This window comes from Acartia tonsa, chromosome 7, assembly GCF_053477335.1.
Source record: "Acartia tonsa isolate MP-2025a chromosome 7, ASM5347733v1, whole genome shotgun sequence".
In the NCBI taxonomy this organism is placed as follows: domain Eukaryota; kingdom Metazoa; phylum Arthropoda; class Copepoda; order Calanoida; family Acartiidae; genus Acartia; species Acartia tonsa.
The window spans coordinates 52,430,874-52,452,684 of record NC_137266.1 but is presented as its reverse complement, the minus strand read 5'-3'; the positions used below and the strand labels follow the sequence as shown (position 1 = coordinate 52,452,684).

At 32.1% G+C, this 21,811-nt stretch overlaps 1 protein-coding gene across 4 annotated transcripts in view; it reads right to left on the bottom strand.

Moving 5' to 3' along the window:
* Positions 1–1,590: 1,590 nt before the first annotated feature.
* Positions 1,591–21,811, bottom strand: part of LOC145323983 (uncharacterized) — a 47,753-nt gene continuing 27,532 nt past the window's right edge. The window contains exons 21-36 of one of the 4 annotated variants that reach the window (XM_080166613.1): positions 20,571–20,627; positions 19,779–19,854; positions 19,239–19,310; positions 18,532–18,643; positions 14,012–14,104; positions 12,849–12,976; positions 12,230–12,381; positions 11,359–11,456; positions 10,400–10,460; positions 6,784–6,878; positions 6,190–6,256; positions 5,766–5,820; positions 5,301–5,365; positions 2,425–4,778; positions 2,266–2,318; positions 1,591–1,975 (exon numbers count right to left, since the gene is read on the bottom strand). In XM_080166613.1, the coding sequence (XP_080022739.1) occupies positions 4,671–4,778; positions 5,301–5,365; positions 5,766–5,820; positions 6,190–6,256; positions 6,784–6,878; positions 10,400–10,460; positions 11,359–11,456; positions 12,230–12,381; positions 12,849–12,976; positions 14,012–14,104; positions 18,532–18,643; positions 19,239–19,310; positions 19,779–19,854; positions 20,571–20,627 (1,239 nt within the window). In that variant the 3' untranslated portion in view covers positions 1,591–1,975; positions 2,266–2,318; positions 2,425–4,670. Of the gene's footprint in view, positions 1,976–2,265; positions 4,779–5,300; positions 5,366–5,765; positions 5,821–6,189; positions 6,257–6,783; positions 6,879–10,399; positions 10,461–11,358; positions 11,457–12,229; positions 12,382–12,848; positions 12,977–14,011; positions 14,105–18,531; positions 18,644–19,238; positions 19,311–19,778; positions 19,855–20,570; positions 20,628–21,811 lie in introns of those variants that run through there. The other 3 variants (XM_080166612.1, XM_080166614.1, XM_080166615.1) reach the window with 3 other exon arrangements.

The window sequence follows — 21,811 nt, the reverse complement described above, 5'->3', positions numbered from 1 at the left end:
TTTACTAGACTTTTTTATTTAAAGTATAAGCAACTGTCTTTTAAATGATTTTCCTAATATAATTTTTGATAATAATACTTCTTTTAGTGTTTTAAATGTTTGAATTTGTAAAATATATAAATATTTAATAATTTTGTACTTAAAGAAATTAGAGATTATGATATAAAAATCTCATTGTTATTTGTCCTGTACAAACTTAGGTTAGTAGCAAATACAAGTACAATCTAATTTTTTATTTTACTATTCTCTTTTGTATTTCAAAAAGTATGAACTAGATTGTGAAATTTAAGTCGTTGAATGGTATTAGGCTATTTTCCTACTCTTCCCAACACCTTCGTTACAGAGTTCTACAATAAAAAGAATTAAAAGTTTTTTGTCTGTAGCTTTAGATCTCGAAACTTCCCTGTCGTTTAATCTTTTTTCCTGAACCTCCCATCCTTTCCCTAGAGATCTAGGTTCAAAATAACTAGTATTGATTATATAAATCTTTAATAATCTAAAAAACACCTTTGATCTAAGAAAAGATCTACATTTGCTAGAAAAGTGCTGTACTTCTGCAAAGATAACCTTATCCAAAGCACAAAGCTATGAAATCAAATGTTATAACTAATGAAAACGAACACTTTCAAACCTTAAGCAGAATATTGAATTGAAGTTTTAACAAATCTGTATATGAATATTGAAAATTAATTCTATAAGGGCATACTTACATTTTTAGGACTTGATTACAGAGATGCTTTGCATAATATTGTATCTTGTTGTCCTGGGAATCATTGTTTCAAAATTTGACAGATTAATATGACAATTACATCATGAAAAAAAAGTTGTAGTTAAAAATCAAAAATTTTTAAATGTACGTCAAGACTTTTTGTTATCGATTAGTGTTGCTACGCTTTCTAAATCATACCATACTGTTACAGAAATCATCATCCAAAGTTTGAAAATTTGTCTTATCCCTTAAGATATCTGGGCTCAATTGAAGAGTAGATTTGATTTTAAAGTCAAATCGATTGATTCAATGAAAATTTAAATGCAGTGGCATGCAAAGGCGGGTTTTTCCAGGATGTTGTGAACCTTTGGAAAAAGGGCAAAACAACCCCCCAAAATAGAATTAATTTTAAGGAAGGAGTTAGTTGTTAGTATTGAAAACACGAAAAATACGAAGAAAAAAAATCTTTTTTTAGTACGGTTAATTAAATCACCACGCGTTACATACCCCTTAGTAAGACCAATTAAATGAATAAGCTTTTCATTGTATTTTCAATTTAGAAGAAATCGCCGGAATTTTTCTGAAATTAGACTTAATTAACGCGCTAAATATATAGGTACAATGGTTAAAAATTTGTAAATTAAGGGGGGGGGGGGAGGAATTTTGTAGCAATTTCGTAATTTAAGTATTTTTTAAATTTTTAAATTCCTGATAGCTCAGAATTTAAAAATTCCGAAAAGTGCAAAGTTAGCTATTCATTTGTATGTTTAATACTTTTGGTCAGATAGGTTTTCTAAATATTTAGGTTACGAAAAAGCTACATAAATCCAGTTTTCCTTTTTTATATTAATTATAATTCTTTTTAGAAATGTAAAATATTCTTTTGTGTTACACATTTATTAAATGTCTTTTTTTACTTAAAAATATAAAGTTATTTTACTAATTATCATATTTTACATATAAATATATTCATTATTTCTTTTTAATAAGTTCATTGTTTTAATTTTTTCATACATTTTGTAAAATAAGCCGGGTTTTTAATATCATTTTAAATTAGATTCTAAAATAAGGATATAAAAATCTACGTGGCATTATTGCGCTTTTAAAAATCAATCAAATAAATTGGGAAAATTTATGTAGTTAATGAGTATTATAAAAACAATATCGAAAATGATTGATTAATTTCAGCATAAAAATATATTTTCAAAAAAATTTACTTCAACATATAATCTAATTATTAAATATCAATTTACAAGTAGTCATTATCTAAATGTAATCAAGTCAATAAATTTGATGTAAATTGGTCATTTTAATTTGTTAGAATATTGGTGCTTTCCCTCAAAGTTAATTGTTAAGCATTGATAACCCCACCCCCCTTATTTCAAATTAATAGAAAATAAGGAGAGGGGTAGTTTTTCATTCCTTTCCTTAAGGTCATATTAGGTTAGGTTACATCGGCTTAAGGGTTCATTGCTCGATAGACACTTTGTAGGAAAACATCATAGCTCTAATTTTAAAGTCTTAATATAGGTAAGAATAGTTTAAATCTTGTTTACATTGAGATAATGTGTGAAATAGTTATTTATCACTTTGTATTATAGACAGCTTTCTGCGGATAGTAAAACGATATTTATAAGATTTAAACCAAAGATTTGTTAGCACCTGAAGGCCAGGGCTAACAAAAAAGTTATTAATATTATGATTTTTCATTTTACGTTTAGTAGAAAATTGTCTATAACATGATGATATACATATTTTTTTCAGAATGGCTTAAAGCCGGTTCTAATCCGAGGGATATTAATGGGATTCTAGACCATACTGGAAAATACTTTCTATAAGAATCACAGCAATTTTTATTAATATGTTTTCAGTTTCATAATCAGGGAGGAAGGGGGGAAATTGGACTGTAAATTATACTGGTACCCAAAGTTTAAGAAAATTATTGTATTAAAAACTTTGGTCAATTATTCACTCTCAATTGATTGGTTTGTTCCAGCTTTCCAACCAAAAGTTTTAATTTACAAAAAGGTTAATTTTGTTTATCATATATATGGGTTTATCAATTTATTGTCTTATCCCTTAAAATCACCAAATATAAAATATAATTTTCATTTCAAAATGTGCCTTTAAATTCCCAAATATATCATGATTTAAAAATATTTTAAACCTTAAGAACTTTTCTTATGAACGAGTTTAAGTATTCTTATAAAAGTAACAGTATGTCTATATGTGTGGGTGTGTGTGTCTGTCTTTCTGTACTAAGGGATATCAATAACCGCTGAACCGATATGGTTCTCCTAGACAATGTAGCTTCTCATAATTCCTGGGAAGATTCCACCTATTTTGAGGAAGAATACCATAACCTTTTTAAGAGAAATCACTCCTAAAAAATTTCCCCAACTTTCCACTTCAAGTGCCCCTAGAGGCCTCTTGGGGGGGGGGGGAGGAGGGGGGGCGTAGCCGCTAATTATTTTATAATTTTACAGTATTAACAAAATATCTTTTAAGATAAAATATTTTATTTTAGTATTTTAATTTCTCATAATTTAGAAAGTATAAAAATTTTGCAAAATTTTAAATTTAAGGAGAGAGGGGAAATATTGACAAAAATTTTCGTTATCATTTAAGAAACTTTAAATATAAATCTAATATAGCTTAAAACCTTCTTAGGACCAATTAACAAGTTCTTTTTAATGGAAACACAGTCAAATACACACACACCAAACCTTCTACTTGGCAGAGGTCGATATTAAAAAAATTATTACATTTAAGTCAAATACGGCATAGAAAGTGTCTTAACCTTTTTTTTTATAGCTAGTTGGTGTTTTAAGTAAGTAATTTGAAGAGAGGGGGGGAATTGGACTACCATATCTAATTAAGGATCCTTACTTAAATACTGTATTCATCTTATGATGGAAAGTTATCAGGGATCTAAAGGGATAAGACAATGGCAGATAAATGATGATACACAAATTTACCCCTTCTATAGGTTAAAATAAATGGTTGAAACGTTTGGACACTCAACTTATTGAAACAATCAATCAAAATATAATAAAAGTCCCCAAAGTTGTTGAGATAACGAACAAGAAAGCGTTATTATAAAACTTTGGGGACTAGTGCAATAAACAGCCCAATGTCCCCTCCCTCCCTGTAAAGTTATATAAATTTACTATACGAAAATAAATTTATTATATTGATAAAGTATTTTTTCTGTAGAAAATATTTAGATTAAAAAAGATATTACAAAATTGTATTAGTAATATGTAATGTAAAAAAGTAAGTTGAAGAAATATTTTTTTTGCGTTTCATATGAAAAAGATAAATAATACAAAAGAAACAGTTTTCCGCAGATAATAAAAAAAAATATTACTTTTAATGCCACATAAAAATTAAATAAGTAAATTAACGAGTAAATAATAATACAGAATCAATGCCACTTGGGTGATGATTTACAATGAAATAATGAATAAGGACGGTTTTATCCAATAGTAGCAAGGCTTTGTGAAAACTGATTAATTTTTATAACTAACTCTTCCACATTGATTTTGGATTTATTTTCACTTGGATCTATCACCAGATTATCATGTACTTTAATAAAGTGAAACTTGAATCTGGCTAAAATAACGACCCCACCCACTCATCCTTACCTTTTAACCCATCCCATACCCCCCAACTGGATTAACGAACTGACCATTAAATGAGTTACATGTTTGCACGGACAATTGACGACAGATTCTTTCCTGTCATAATATCCACGTAATATTTTATATCCATTAGAATGATAAATTAAGAAGTTACATTTTTCATACATATACAAACGGACCAAACGATATTATTTGTAGAGTAGGTTCGCTACTTAAAATACTATAATACATTTTTTAATTGACTTTTAATTGTCCCGGGTCAATAACATTGGTACCCAAAGTATTACAACCAAAAACTTTGGGTACTTTTATTGAATCTATATGATATCAGCATGTGACACCGTGATTGAGTCCCTTGCTAGTGGGTCTCTATTCTCCAGTAGGTGGCTCGGCAACTTGGATATCGCATGAATCAACTTTATCTCCTAGAAAATAAAAAAAATAGACAAAAACTTGATAAAAAGTAGTCTGACCAGCATATATATTTGATAGTTGATTATGCTCCTCAGTGATGGGAATGTTGTCAAAAAGTTTCAGCCTTTTATCTTTTATAAGAGCCGAGAAAATCGCATTTCGCCCATAGCATTACGGAAGGACAGACATAGTGAACTATAGATTAGCTTCTTAATATAGGTAATTTTTTCCCTTTTTAAAATTTAATATTTTGTTGTCAACTTTTTGGCTGACATTTTCAGCTCAAGGAAGTAGCTATTCCATAATTCTTTTTGTAGGTGTGTCAATGTATTTGCAATTCACATACAAACACACACACATACACTCACACACACAAATTAATCATACCTGAGAGGGGGGAATAGCCTCAAAATATTTTTTCTTGTTATGAATAAAACTATACACTTACACACACACAAACACACACACACACTCACACACACACTCACACACACACACACGCACACACACTCACACACACATATTAAGCTTACCTGCGAATGGGGAATAGCGTCAGAATGTTTTTTCTTGTGATGGATAAAACTACTACTGTCCGGTCCTTAACAGATAAATAGATAATTAGATAGATATATTGGATAGATAGATAGATTAATACATAGATAATACATAATACTACCTATAGTTTTCAAATAAAATCAGGAATTGAAAATGTAGGCAGGCTACTTTAATGTACTTAAGGAGGGTACCCATAGCTTTAATTTATCTTATTCGTTTGATAATAAACTTAGGGTACTTTCTGTTGAATTTGGACTGGTTCTAAACTAGTAGTGTCCAAACTTTCCAACCAACTTTTATCTACAGACTGGTTAATTTTGTTTATCATCATAAGGGATGTATATTGTATATCAATTCATCTTCAGATCCATGAATAATGCTTATATAAATCAACGTACAGACCGTAATTTAAAAAAGTAGCGAAGCTACTCAATGCCACATACCTGTCCAGTTACACTTGTCACACTTGTAGGGATGTTCGCCTGTATGTCGACGTCTACAAGTTTCAAACAAAATTACTTTCAATATAATCATCATGGAGGGAGGGGACATTGGACTGTAAATTACACTGGTACCCAAAGTTTTTAAAAATATTATCTTATTCATTGTCTTAAAATTATTGGTTTGTTCAAACTGGTAGTGTTCTAACTTTTCAACCAATGTTTTTAATCTGCAGAAAGGGTAATTTTTTGGGCGATGAAAGGTAAGAAAAAACTCCCCTCCATGGAGTTGGAGATTCCACTTATTTTTTTTTTTAAATATGGGGGGGCTTCTTTACTCGCTATAAACTTGGAAGGAATGCACTAAAATACAATAAAAACTATAATCATCAAAATAATGAAAGCTGAAAGTAATATTTTGTTTCCTGTGATTGATAAGGTTATCACTTCGTTTAAACTTCTTACCACAGAAATCACAAGTGTGTCCGAATTCTAAGTTCAAAATTGTCCATCATTGTTTTTTATTAGACTTTACTATGTAGACAACCAACCCGTTGAATGAACTTAGTCTGGAAGTAATAACTGTGAATGGCATTTGCATGGTCGTGCCAGTTTATGGGTCAACACCCCCCCCCCCCCTTCTCAAACTGTTAGTGTATCCTATATGGCCAGAAGCAGTAGTTTTGTATGATTCGGTATGAAACAGACTCGAACTCAACAACTCTCCAACAGCAAATAGACACGCTAACATTTACGCTTTTTTAACGGGTTTATGTTTAGTATATTTAGCCTAATGGATGTAGAATATATATATAAGTATCATATCGGGGAAAATTAATAAATTTAGCTTGCTAACACGGAACTCGTTTATTGATCAGTTAGTTCATCCAGTAACAGGGTAGGGAGTGTGTAAAGGGGGCGTAAAGGAAAATGTTTCTTTTAGCCCGCTACAAGTTTTCTTTTTATGAAAAATCCATATTTAGCATGGATGACTAAAATTGACTCAAATGAATAATTTCCTGGTTTATGGACCAGCTGATGTTTCTTCAGGGAGTGTTTCAGCTTGAATGTCATACCACAGTCTTCACATGCAAAATCACGAACATTCGAGTGAACCTAAAACAAAACTTATCCTGTTCGGTTCAACAGTAAAACCCAGGGAGGGAGGTGATATTTAGGGATCTAAAGGGATAAGACAATGGCTGATAAATTAATGTACATCCAAAATGGTGATACACTAAACTAGACCTTCTGTAAATTACAATTAATCATTCAAACGTTTGTAAACTCAAGTAAATGAACCAACGAATCAAAATTCAATAAAATTACCCAAAGTTGTTATGCCAACGAATACGAAAACATGATTATAAAACTTCGGGGACTAGTGTAATAAAGAGCCCAACGTTCCCTTCCTCCCTGGGTGACGTTAGAATGAAAATTATACTTGTACCTAAAGTTTTATTTTCTATTTTATGTTTTCGAGTTTTTTCAAAGGGTTTAGCTAACATAAGACGTAATTATTTTCTGGTCTATTCAAATATTTTTTTAAACCTCAATTTTAGGGAGTAAAACTACTCTATAAACATCAGTGAGTGAGGTGACATTTGGCTGTCTATTACACCAGTTCCTAAAGTTTTATTAAACAACTTAGGGGGCTTTTATAGAATTTTGATTTCATTGTTGATTCATGGAGTGTAAAAAGGTTTTAACCACTAATTGTAGTCTATAGATGGAGTGATTTTGTTTATCATCATTGGAGATGCACATCAATTTATCTGCCATTGTCTTATCCCATAAGACCTCTGGGGATTGGGTACCAGGCTAAAAAAGAATATAAGTCCCCAAAGTGTTTAAATATCTCATTCTTTAGCATGAAACATAGGGCAGTTTTATTAAATCTTACTTTTTTTTATTATTTGCAAAAAATTCTATTTCTCTGTTTATAACTTTACTATTCTTTTTGATTTACAATGTTAGTTGCTACTTACGAACATAATTCTACTTGTAATACAAATATATAACCATCTAAAATTTTGTTGTCTTAATTTTATATTTTATCCAAATTTACTTCCTCTTCAAGAGGTATAAAAAATACAAGTAACAAAAAATACAAGTTTTTAGATAGATAGTTAGATAACAACATAGATACTTATATAGAAAGATAGATAGTTAGATAGTAAGATAGATAGTTAGATAGTAAGATAGATACTTAGATAGATAGTTAGATAGATGGATAGACAGATAGATAGTTAGAGAGTAAGATAGATATTAAAGATATCCACTAACATTCAGATGAGTATGATATGCAGATAGATAGTTAGATAGCAAGATAGATATTATGGATATATACTAACCTTTAGATGAGTATGATATGCAGATATTTGGTTGAAAGATAGATAGATAGATAGTTAGATAGCAAGATATATATTATAGATATCCACTTAACCTTAAGATGAGTATGATACGCAGATATTTGGTTGAAATTTTCTATCTCGTTAGATTAGTTATTTAGACAGATAGTTAGACAGTTGACTACTTAGGTCCAAACACTAAGAAACTGTGGCTACACACACACACACAGATAGTTAGATAGAAAGTAAGATAGCAAGATCGATATTAAGTATATCCACTAACCTTCAGATGAGTATGATATGCAGATATTTGGTTGAAAGTTTCTATCTCATTAGATAATCAGATAGTAAGATAGATAGATAGATAGATAGCAAGATCGATATTAAGTATATCCACTAACCTTCAGATGAGTATGATATGCAGATATTTGGTTGAAAGTTTCTATCTCATTAGATAATCAGATAGTAAGATAGATAGATAGATAGATAGCAAGATCGATATTAAGTATATCCACTAACCTTCAGATGAGTATGATATGCAGATATTTGGTTGAAAGTTTCTATCTCATTAGATAATCAGATAGTAAGATAGATAGATAGATAGATAGCAAGATCGATATTAAGTATATCCACTAACCTTCAGATGAGTATGATATGCAGATATTTGGTTGAAAGTTTCTATCTCATTAGATAATCAGATAGTAAGATAGATAGATAGATAGATAGCAAGATCGATATTAAGTATATCCACTAACCTTCAGATGAGTATGATATGCAGATATTTGGTTGAAAGTTTCTATCTCATTAGATAATCAGATAGTAAGATAGCAAGATAGTTAGATAGATAGCAAGTTATATATTAAGATATCCACTAACCTTAAGATGAGTATGATAGGCAGATATTTGGTTGAAAGTTTCTATCTCATTAGATAATCAGATAGTAAGATAGATAGATAGATAGATAGCAAGATCGATATTAAGTATATCCACTAACCTTCAGATGAGTATGATATGCAGATATTTGGTTGAAAGTTTCTATCTCATTAGATAATCAGATAGTAAGATAGCAAGATAGTTAGATAGATAGCAAGTTATATATTAAGATATCCACTAACCTTAAGATGAGTATGATAGGCAGATATTTGGTTGAAAGTTTCTATCTCATTAGATAATCAGATAGTAAGATAGTTAGATAGAAAGTAAGATAGCAAGATCGATATTAAGTATATCCACTAACCTTCAGATGAGTATGATATGCAGATATTTGGTTGAAAGTTTCTATCTCATTAGATAATCAGATAGTAAGATAGCAAGATAGTTAGATAGATAGCAAGTTATATATTAAGATATCCACTAACCTTAAGATGAGTATGATAGGCAGATATTTGGTTGGAAGTTTTCTATCTCATTACATTAGACTTATCAGATAGATAGATAGATAGATAGCAAGTTATATATTAAGATATCCACTAACCTTAAGATGAGTATGATATGCAGATATTTAGTTCAAAGTTTTCTATCTCATTACATTAGACTCATCAGATAGATAGTTAGATAGACAGATAGATAGATAGATAGCAAGTTAGATATTAAGGATATACACTAACCTTAAGATGAGTATGATAGGCAGATATTTGGTTGAAAGTTTTCTATAACTTAGTTTTATGGTTATACAGTTAGATAGATAGTTAGATAGCAAGATAGATATTAAGATATCCACTAACCTTCAGATGAGTATGATATGCAGATATTTGGTTGAAAGTTTCTATCTCATTAGATAATCAGATAGTAAGATAGATAGATAGATAGATAGCAAGATAGATATTATGGATATCCACTAACCTTCAGATGAGTATGATATGCAGATATTTGGTTGAAAGTTTTCTATCTAATTATATAGACAGATAGATAGATGGATAGATAGTTAGATAGCAAGATAGATATTAAGGATATTCACTAACCTTCAGATGAGTATGATATGCAGATATTTGGTTGAAAGTTTCTATCTCATTAGATAGTAAGATAGATAGATAGATAGAAATATAGCAAGATAGATATAAGGATATCAACTAACCTTTAGATAAGTATGAAAAGCAGATATTTGGTTGAAAGATAGATAGTTAGATAGATAGCAAGATAGATATTAAGATATCCACTAACCTTCAGATGAGTATGATATGCAGATATTTGGTTGAAAGTTTCTTCATAATTAGATTAGTTATTTAGATAGATAGATAGCAAGATAGTTAGATAGATAGCAAGTTATATATTAAGATATCCACTAACCTTCAGATGAGTATGATATGCAGATATTTGGTTGAAAGTTTTTCCACACTCCTCGCAACACCTAAATTATTTATTATTAAGAATAGACTAAAGTTAGATCTTGGCAGGGATCTAAAGGGATAAGACATTGGCCTATAAAATTGATGTACTGTACATCCCAAAAGATGATATTCAAAATCACCCCTTATATAAATTACCATTAGTGGGAGAAAGGTTTAGTCACTCAACTTAATGAACCAACCAATCCAAATTTATAAAAGTCCTCAATGTTGTTAGGCCAACAAATTAGAAAATGTTATCAAAATACTTTGGGGACTAGTGTTATAAACAGCCCATTGTCTAATCCCTTCCTAAGATCTTACAGTTAGGACAAGTTTCCTTATTCTTATATAAAAGTAACAGGATGTCTATCTGTGTTCAGCTTAGGTTCTCACTAACGGATAAACCAATAGGGTTCTCCTTTAGAGTAAAGCTCTTTTTGGATCATTGTAATAATTTGTAATAATTTCAAGACAATCTATCCCATAAGATATCGCCTATGGAAAAAAATTAACACGCCCCTCAAAAAAAATTACTTTTTCTTTTAAAAATTAAAATTGGCATAACCCTTCCCCTCAAGTGCCGAATCGGTTCAGCGGTTGCCAAGATCTAAAGCTTCAGACGGACAGACACGACATTGTTATACTATGTATTATTGATTGATAAATGAAAAACTTTTTTCCCAAAAAACTCTTGGAATATAATATTGATGAGAGGTCAGACAAACTTTCAAGATAAATTAAATATTTTCATTTCCCGGGAAAAGAAACTAAACAAATCAAATATTCTCTCTTTTATATAGTGGTTTACATCTATATAAAAGTATGCAGGTCCCCAAAGTTTTATAAGTGTCAGTCTGTCTGTCTGTCTGTCTATCTATCTATCTATCTATCTATCTATCTATAAATATTCAGACTCACCAGCTATAACCACCAACACCATGAGTCCTAAGATGTACGTTGACACAATGCCGAGTCTTGAACCTTTTACCACATTGATCACATCCAAACGGTCTCTCCTAAAACAAGATTATACTTAGAATTTCCTTGTCCAGTATGGCTTCCAATCCGATCAATATCCGCTAGATTATAACCAGTTCTAAGCCTTAATGAAAAATCATATATAGCACCGTATAACAGATGATTTTCAACGAATATTAAAATGAAAATTATGAAATCAATATCCCGCGGACCCTGTGCCGACTTTCAATTGGGTCTTTGAATATCAGCGAATAGCGTCGGGAATGTTAACACAGCCAAGTAGCTACAAAAGAGCAGAAAGCAATTTGCTAGTACACGAAAAAGGTCCCTCACAAATGACCCAGAGTTATACATCTATATTTTTTTAGATTTATTGTCTAATTTACAACCTAGGGTAATAACTCTATTACAGCACATGAAGCTCCATGTGTCTTTTCCTATTAAAATCTCTGGGACAGTGATGTCTATATGTCTATCTTCCTATCTATCTTTCTATCTATCTGTCTGTCTGTCTTTCTATCTATCTATGAATTATACCTGAGTATTTTTAAAGAGAACACAAAGCTCAATATGTCTTTTTCTATTAAAATCTCTGGGACAGTAATGTCTATATGTCTACCTGCCTATCTGTCTGTCTGTCTGTCTGTCTGTCTGTCTGTCTTTCTATCTATCTATGAATTATACCTGAGTATATTTAAAGAGAACATGTAGCTCCATATGTCTTTTCCTATTAAAATCTCTGGGACAGTGATGTCTATATGTCTATCTGTCTATCTGTCTGTCTATCTTTCTATCTATCTATGAATTATACCTGAGTATGTTTAAACAGCACATGAAGCTCCATATGTCTTTTCCTATTAAAATCTCTGGGACAGTGTGGGCAGGTATAGGACACTGGCAGACAACGTTTACCACCCCGACCATTGGGATTATTCTCTCTATGCTGGTCCAGCTTGTATTGATCTAAATTACAGAATTGGAAAATTTAAAATAATTTTAAACTGCGGAAAGGGATAATCTTGTTTAACATCATTTAATGTTAGTATGTCTTTCAGTATAATTATCTGTCTGTCGGTCTAAAAATATGTCTACAACCTGTCTACCTTGTCTATCACTCTGTTTTTAATACTGTATCATTTGGCTCATTTGTGGGTTAACTTTCTATCTATCCGTTTATCAATTGGTATGTCAACCAATCTATCTATATTCTATTCCTCTTTTGCCAATTGGTATATTTTCAGACATTGTGATCTTCTATACGTCTATCTATTTCTCCATCAAATTCACCTGAAAGTTTCTACCACAGAGATCACAAAGCCAACACTCGTTAGAATGAACATTTTTTTCATGAGTCTGTCCATCTGTCTATCTGTCTGTCTATCTGCCTGTCTATCTGTATGTCAATCTATCCTTCCATCCATCAAATTTACCTGAAAAGTTTCTACCGCAGAGATCACAAAGCCAACACTCATTAGGATGCACAGTCTTGACATGATTCTCAAATGCTTTCCTATTCGGTTCCTGGTGCTCACATCCCGTCACTTTGCACACATACGTCCTAGATAATACAAAAAAATGTCATAAACAGAGATCTTAAGGGATAAGATAACGGACGATAAATTGATTTACGTCCCCAATGATGATACCCAAATCATTTTTTATGTAGAGTACAATTAGTGGTTGAAACGCTTGGACACTCGAATAAATGAACCAACCAAAAATTTTCCTATTTGGCTCCAGATGCTCACATCCCGTCACTTTGCACACGTACGTCCTTGATAATATACATATAATAAAGAGGTCATATACAGGGAAAGGGATAAGACAATGGACGATAAATTGATGTACATCCCCAATGACGATAACAAAATCTTCCCTTTTGTAGAGTACAATAAGTGGTTGAAACGTTTGGAGCCAACCAAAAACTTTCCTATTGGGCGATGCTCACAGCCCGTCACTTTGCACACGTACCTACGTCCTTGATAAAATAATAAAGGGGTCATATTATACAGGGATCTTAAGGGATAAGACAATGGACGATAAATTGATGTACATTCCCAATGATGATACACAAAATCTTCCCTTTTGTAGAGTACAATAAGTGATTGAAACGTTTTGTCACTCAACTAAATGAATTTAAGTTAAGTTGCGAGACGGGAACAAATAATAATAATCGAAAAATTGTCCATAATGTACTTTTTTAAGGCAAGCTTCCAAAGTGGGAAAAATGGATTACTATTTTTCTATTCTTATATAATTTATCATATTATAAGAAGTACCTACCAATTATACAAAATTTATGTTAAAAAAATTAAAAGAAATTTATTTTTATGTTCTTTAGACTTTTGCGAAGTAGTTAAAGATTATAACATTTAATCTAAGTTTTATAACATTTTAACTATTTATATTTACTGATAAAAATAAAAATGTATTTCTTAGTATTCTGTTAAATCAATAAAAATATTAAGTTATAATTCAGTTTTAACTTTATACAAACATGATTCAAATCGATTAAAATTGTGATAACAGCTCACGACCGTGAATTAAAGAGTATCTGCACTACAACTAAAACTAAATAATGGGAATAACTTACACAAAGCCGCCTCTTGGTTTCTCTCCATGTAAATCTTTCTTGTGAATGTTGAAGTCTTTGTGATTAACAAAGTTTATATTACACTTGGCACACCTAAAACATAAAATAGTCATTATATTTCATTTTTCAAAGCGAAGCTTATCTATAATCAGGGTCGTTCCGTCCGTTATGGATGGTTCTTTAATTAATTTAGGCGTATTATAATTGTCTTATCGATTTCCAACTTCACTTGGTGATTTCTATAATGGTTAGGTAAGATTAGGAACTCTATAAGAATTACCAGAAAGTCCGTATGTCCTTTCAAAAAGTTCTAATTTTTAACTTTATTGAAAATATATTTTTATGTGATATAATAATCCGATCGATCTGATTTTTGGAATACTGATTCCTAGGACAACAAAGTACAATATTATAAGCGTAGAATCTCTATAATCAAGTCCTAAAACATTATCCTGCTCGATCTTTAAATCGTTTATACAGGGCGACCACTCCAAAACAAAAAAAATATAGTATTTTTATAGTATATTTTTTAAATCCATATAGTATATATAGTATATTTTTTTTAACTCATATAGTATGATATAGTATCGGACTTAGAATTATTTAGTAATACATAGTATATACATCATCATTAATAACTCAAAGCAAAGCTGTTATCAATCAATTTCACATATAAGGGGCTTACTCTGTGATTATTAGGCTAGGTATTAATGTGAGACTATAGGTTATTTAGGATAAAAGTTTACTTTTAGTTAGTATTTTACATATATTTAATCATTTTTTTGGATAGGTCTCAGGTTCAGGTGCTGCAGGCTAGCTGGAAGGTGGTTTCTGGACAAGTAAAAAAAAAAAATTCTGTTTGAAGAGTTAGAGATCAATTTATAAAACAAAATATGCATCTATTTGAATGTTATTAACATAAATGAAGAAAAAATTTAAATAGGCCTCCAAGTTCTGGTCTTGCAGACCTCCAGGTCCACCCTGGACAGGTTATAGATTTTTTTTTTATTTGAAGAGTTAAGAGACCAACTTATAAAACACAACAGAATATGCATATTTTTGAATGCTATTAACATATCTGAAGAAAAAAATAAAATCGGCCTCCAAGTTCTGATCCTGTAGGTCTCCAGGTCCACTCTGGACAGGTAAAAAATCAACTTTCTTATTTGAAGAGTAATAGGTCAACTTATAAAACAGAATATGCATCTTTTTGGATGTTATTAACATATCTGAAGAAAAAATTAAAATCGACCTCCAAGTTCTGGCCCTGCAGACTCTGGACAGGTAAAAATCAAACTTCCCTTAATTGAACAGTTAATGGTATATTTGTTAAACAAAATGAGCTTATATTTGGATGTTATCTATATATGTATTTGAAGGAAAAAATAAAATTGGCCTTCCGGTTTAGGTGCTACAGGCCTCCAAGTGGACTCTGGACACGAATAAAATAAAAATTTTAATTGAAGAAGTTAGAAGTTAGTTTATTAGACAACATAAGCATCTTTATAGATGCTATTTATATGTTTAAAAGAAAAAAAGACAATCGAAATCCAGGTTTTCATGATGCAGACCTCCAGGTGGACTCTGGACATGTAAAAATTAAAATTTCTAATTTATAGAGTTAGAGTTTATAATACACCATAAGCTTCTTTTTAGATGTTATTTACATATCTGAAGAAAAAATACAGTTGACCTCCAGGCCCAGGTGCGACAGGCCTCCATGTAGACTCTGTCCAGAGTGAAAGGATGACAAAATGTAGCATATCTCACCTAAACAACAGTGTAACCAATCATCAGGTAGACAGGATCAATGCCATTTTCACACTGTCTGGAAGCACACGGTAATTTAGATCTTTTAATACACGATAAACTCAAAACCCCAGAAACAACTATATTCTGGAAATTGCCCAAAGTTAAGATACATAAAATATAAATCCAAATGACACATAATAAGAATAAACAAAATTATAAAACAATAGTTTATTTTTGGTCTTTTTATATCCACATTAAAATTAACTGAAGAGTCCTCCTATCTTCAAGATACCGTCGGCCTCTTCATGGGGAGATTCTTCCTTAGGTAGCTATTTGGCCTTTTACACACAACCAGGTTATCTAGAATAATATTACAATTATCACAAATCCTCACACAGAGAAGACCTGGAGGCCTGAACATGATGGCGGATTTTAATTCTTTCTTCAGATATGTTAATAAAATCCAAATAGATGCATTTTCTGTATTTTAAGTTGACCTCTAACTCTTCAAATAAGAAATTTTAATCTTTTACTTGTCCTGAGTGAACCTGAACTTGGATCCCGATATGTTAATATTATCCAAATAAATGCATATTCTGTTATATAAATAGACCTCTAACTCTTCATATAAGAAATTTGATTGTTTACCAGAGTGGACCTAAAGGCCCGCAGGACCTGAACTTGGAGGTTGATTTATATATTTTCTTCAGATATGTTAATAAGATAAAAAAATATATATTCTGTTTTATAAGTTGACCTCTAAAAAATAAGAAATTTTATTTTTTTTACCTGTCCAGAGTGAACCTGGAGGCCTGCAGAGCTTGACTCTGGAGGCTAATTTTCATTTTTTTAAGATATGTTAAAAACATCCAAAAAGATGCATATCCTGTTTTATAGGCTGTTTTAACTCTTCAAACAAAAAATTTGAATTTTTACCTGTCCAGAGTGGACCTGGTGGCCTGCAGGACCAGAACTAGGAGGCCAATTTAAATTTTTTTCTTTATGGAGTAAGCGAAAGTGGCAAAACTTCCCCCTCACCCTTAAGTTAATTCCATGAAAAATAACTGATATTTAAATCATAATCACAAACAAAAATATATTTTAAAGGATTTTCTCGTATTCATTTGAATCCGGTGGATAGGAACCGGTTCTCATCTATACGAAAAAACTATGTCTAGCATCGTATTATATCCAGCTTTCTACGAATATAGAAATGTACAATCATAAGATTAAAACTAGTTTTTTTTAAACTGGTTTTAATCTTATAATTGTACATTCTATATCCGCGGAAAGCTGTTTATAATACAACTAGCGGCTTCGCCCCTAGCCTCTAGGGGCTTTGCCCCAAGAGGTGTTAAAAAAATGAAGGTGAAATTCGTAAAGGACCAAAGAAATCTCCTGCCAAAAAAAGGACCAAGGAAATCTTCTGCAATAAAAAAAAAAAAAAAAGGGGAGGATTTTTTTCTTTTTGGGGGAAGGGGGGGGTTGGAGGTGTCCCACCCCCCAAGAAAATAGCTTAAAACCATCACAAGACCAGTAGGTATAATCCCTGAAAAGTAGAGCCCAATCGGTTCAGCGGTTACTGAGATCTTAAGCTTCAGACGGACAGACAGACGGACAGACAGACATCGTTCTACTTTGTATTATAGATGAGAGAAATAACTATTCTTCATCTCTTTCTTACTGTAGAGCTTTATGCATTTTTGTCGTATCACAGTATCTTTTGAGCCCCCCGCAGGGGCTATAAATAGGAGAAAACCCACTGTGAAAATAAGACAAAACGCTCCTTAAGAAGCATTGTCACAAAACTGACAATATTCGTTTTTTGTTATCTAAATGTAATATTATATAGTATATATAGTAAATTTTGGTCAATTAAAGGTAATAATATATAGTATATATAGTAAATTTTGGTCATATAGTATGATATAGTATCCAAATTCATCCTATATAGTATAAATAGTATATATAGTATGCAGTGGTCGCCCTGTTTATAGGTGATTTAAACCGAGGCGATTCATTTGGCGCACCATCAAATTATTAATATCAATCTTTAAATCGAATTTGCATGGGCGATTTGAATCGGGCAGTGGCGCGGGCCCGGCGCGGCAACGCCACTCACCGAGTGGCATTGCCGATTTAAATCGGGGTGATTTATTTAATAAATAAATATTTTTTTTTAATTACTATAATATTTTATTGCAAAACTATTGTGAAAACATTTTTATAGTTATTTTTAAAATAAATTATATATTAATGTTTTATATAAAATACCATGCTGACACGGAATTTTACATAAAATGCCTTACTGACACGGCTTATGTAATAAAGTTGTACTGGCGCGGATCGATATTTTATTGAGTGTCGCAAGCGATTTAACAACACCGCGCCGAAAATCTTTTAAATATCAATGTTTTATAGGCGCGCTGTGGCTAACCACCAGCGCACCTACAAATCACCTCTGAATCGCCCCGATTCAGCGCACTATAAAAACGATTTAAAGATCCAGCTCTGTATTAAAGCAGTTTTTCAACAAGGGGGGGGGGGAGTTCTGACACTTTTGCATAAGAATGATTTTATCCCTAATAACCTATCCTCTCAATCCAAAGACAAAGCCTATAATCACTGTTTACTCAAAAGTGTCAGAACTCCCCCCCCCCCCCCTTATACCTACAATTCGACTTTTATACATTTATATTCTGATAATTCAGTGTGACACTCTACAAGTGTTAATGTTCGTTTGTCCTTCCCTTTCAAAGCTTTCATACCTGTACATAGTACCAGCAGCTACAGGTTTATGAGCTCTAGTTTCATGTGTTTCTCTGTTAGTATCTGAGAAGAAGGTGAGGGGACAACCGTCAGAAGTGCATGGCTTTTTACCTAAATAAACAACGTTAATATTTTATTCATATCTACACCGCTTAAATATTTACCAGAAATGATATCCTATTATGTAGTAGTAATTTTTTATTTGTCTATAGTATAACATTTGTATAGGTAACTATTGGACCGATTGTGTTCTCCATTTCGGGATGGTTTAAGGCTCTTTTTCTTCAGATTTAAGTCTTGGGGTGTTTTTAGGCTATTTTCCTGCCCTATTCTACCCCTTCCAATACAGAATCTCTATATTCCAGGGGCACAGTATGATATATAAGGGTTGAATTTAAATTGGTGTATAATATCCAGTGTTACATTATCCATCTGTCTGTCTGTATATACCTGTATGGCTTGTATTAGTTTTACATTCCCTTGCTTCAGCATGTCTTGTATAGTTTGGCAGATTATCTATCTGTATGTATGTCTGTCTGTCTGTCTGTCTGTCTTTCCATCTGTCTGTCTGTATATACCTGTATGGCTTGTATTAGTTTTACATTCCCTTGCTTCAGCATGTCTTGTATAGTTTGGCAGATTATCTATCTGTATGTATGTCTGTCTGTCTGTCTGTCTGTCTTTCCATCTGTCTGTCTGTATATACCTGTATGGCTTGTATTAGTTTTACATTCCCTTGCTTCAGCATGTCTTGTATAGTTTGTTAGATTATACCATCCTAAATAATATAATTTATTAAAATATAGAAGGCTGTCTGTGTATCTGTTTGTTTGAACTTGTTTTCTGTATGTCTGTCTGTTACTCTGTACCTTGTTATAATGTCTAATGACTACTTTTTATGATTATTTGTCTGGGATATTAATATGACTCTGTCTGTCTAAATATCTAATTTTCCACCTATCCATCTATCCAAATATCTTTCTATGAATACCTTGACAAACATAAGGTATAACCGGGGATTGTGCTTTACATTCTCCAGAATCTATCTATCTATGTATTTAACTATCTATCTATGCACTTATGTATATATGTATCTATCCTACTATCTATCTATCTATGAATACCTTGCCCACAGTTCTCACAGACATAAGGTATAACAGGGGGCTGTGCTTTACATTCTCCAGAGAATTGTCTGTCTGTCTATCTATCTAATTCTACCTATATCCATTTATCTAACTATCTATACCTTGCCCACAGTTCTCACAAACATAAGGTATAACCGGGGGCTGTGCTTTACACTCTCCAGAATCAACATGTTTTCTATTCAGTGTGTTTACATTATAATATTAAAATTTTGGACGGTATCCCTTAAAGAGTCCTTTTTAAAAATAAATTTTGGGAGAGGGAAGGTTTTTCCTGGAATTACTGTATAGTTGATATTGGGTATTCTTGCAGTGTTATTACAAGGGATCTAAAGGGATAAGACAGTGGCCGATCAATTGATGAACATCCCCAATGATGATACACAAAATTACCCTTTCTGTAGATTACAATTAGTAGTTTTAACGTGTGAACACTTAACTTAATAACACAACTAATCAAAATTCACTAAAGTTGCCATAGTCGTAAAGCCAATTAATAAAAAAAAACGTTATTATAAAACTTTGGGGACTAGTGTAATAAACAGCCAATAGTCACCTCTCTCTATCTCTGGTTATGAATATGCTCTGCACTGCAGGTAAAGGTCCCCCATGAACTCCACCTTGTATTTAAAATGCTAGAAAAGGGGTTTCAGTGCTCGCTTGGCACTTAGAGGGTAAGCACCTATTTTTATCTAACTTAATATTTCTAGTAGCTGTGCTACTTAAAGAAATTATTTTTAGTAAGTAACCATTTAGTATAATGAAACAAGGATGACAAAATCCATAAGTAATATAGCACAAAATTACATGGATTGACAAACAGATAAAGTGAGTTGTAGAGCAGATGTTCACTTGTCATCTTTAATAATAATTATAATGTAAGAATTAACATTCCTGAAGTAAATTTGATTCACCCAACTTTCACCACAGTTAGTACACCCAAGTAGAGCCTCCTAGATAGATAGATAGATAGATAGATACAAAGATACAAAGATAGATAGATGGATAGATAATTTGATTAACCCAACTTTCACCACAAATAGTACAGCCAAGTAGAGCCTCCTAGATAGATATATAGATAGAGAGGTAGAAAGGTAGATAATTAGATAGATAGTTAAATAGGTAGATAAATAGATACAAAGAAAGATAGATGGATAAAAAGTTAGATTAATCCAACTTTCACCACAGTTAGTACAGCCAAGTACTGCCTTCTAGATAGATAGATATATAAATAGATACAAAGATAGTTAGATGGATAGATAATTTGATTAACTTAACTTTGACCACAGTTAGTACAGCCAAGTAGAGCCTCCTTGATAAAAAGATAGGTAGAGATATAGATAGATACAGGGTGCGGCACATAAATCCGGACTTTTTCTAATTTGTAAACAAATGAACATAAAATCGTCAATTTTAGAGATTTTATCGAATTTTAAAAACTGAGAGGCAAAATAGGTATATGACTATTAGATTATTTAATAAAATCGCCGACAGCCTCAATTACCGCCCCTACCCGCCCCCTGAACCGCCTGCAGGCCCTGGTCACCATGTCCCTGTACAAACTGGCGAAGTTCTCCTTGATAGTGGCAATAAGGAAGGTCTTGATGGTATAGGCACGTCTATTGGTGCATGCTTCAAAGTAGCTCTGGGCCAAATAGTCTAATGGATTAAGATCTGGGCTGCTGGGATGCAACATTTCCTTAGGGACTTGAGTAACCGCAGGATCCAAATTCCCATCTTTCAAGCAACCCTTCGACACGGCGGCTCTTATTTGGGCCAGAGTTAAGCTAGAACGACGTTTTATACTTTTTTGGAAATGGCATGAAGATTTAGCTAGGGTTGTCAGCACAACCCATAGAAAACGAGATTCAAGGTTCCTTATGGGACCCTTAGACAAGAATCGCGAAATTTTCAAGATTTTTGGCGTTTTTTACATCTCACAATCTGCCACCTGTCAATTTGCCGGAGTACCATGGGCAAGTCAACTTGAATAGAGAACTCTAGTAATTTCAAGTACCTAACTTATGTATCTAACAGTACCTTCAGCAAGTTTCATGAGCAATCTGCGCACTTCGAATTTGCTTAGTTGAACATATGCGCGGCCAGCTCAGAGTACACGTCCTACATCGTCCAAAGC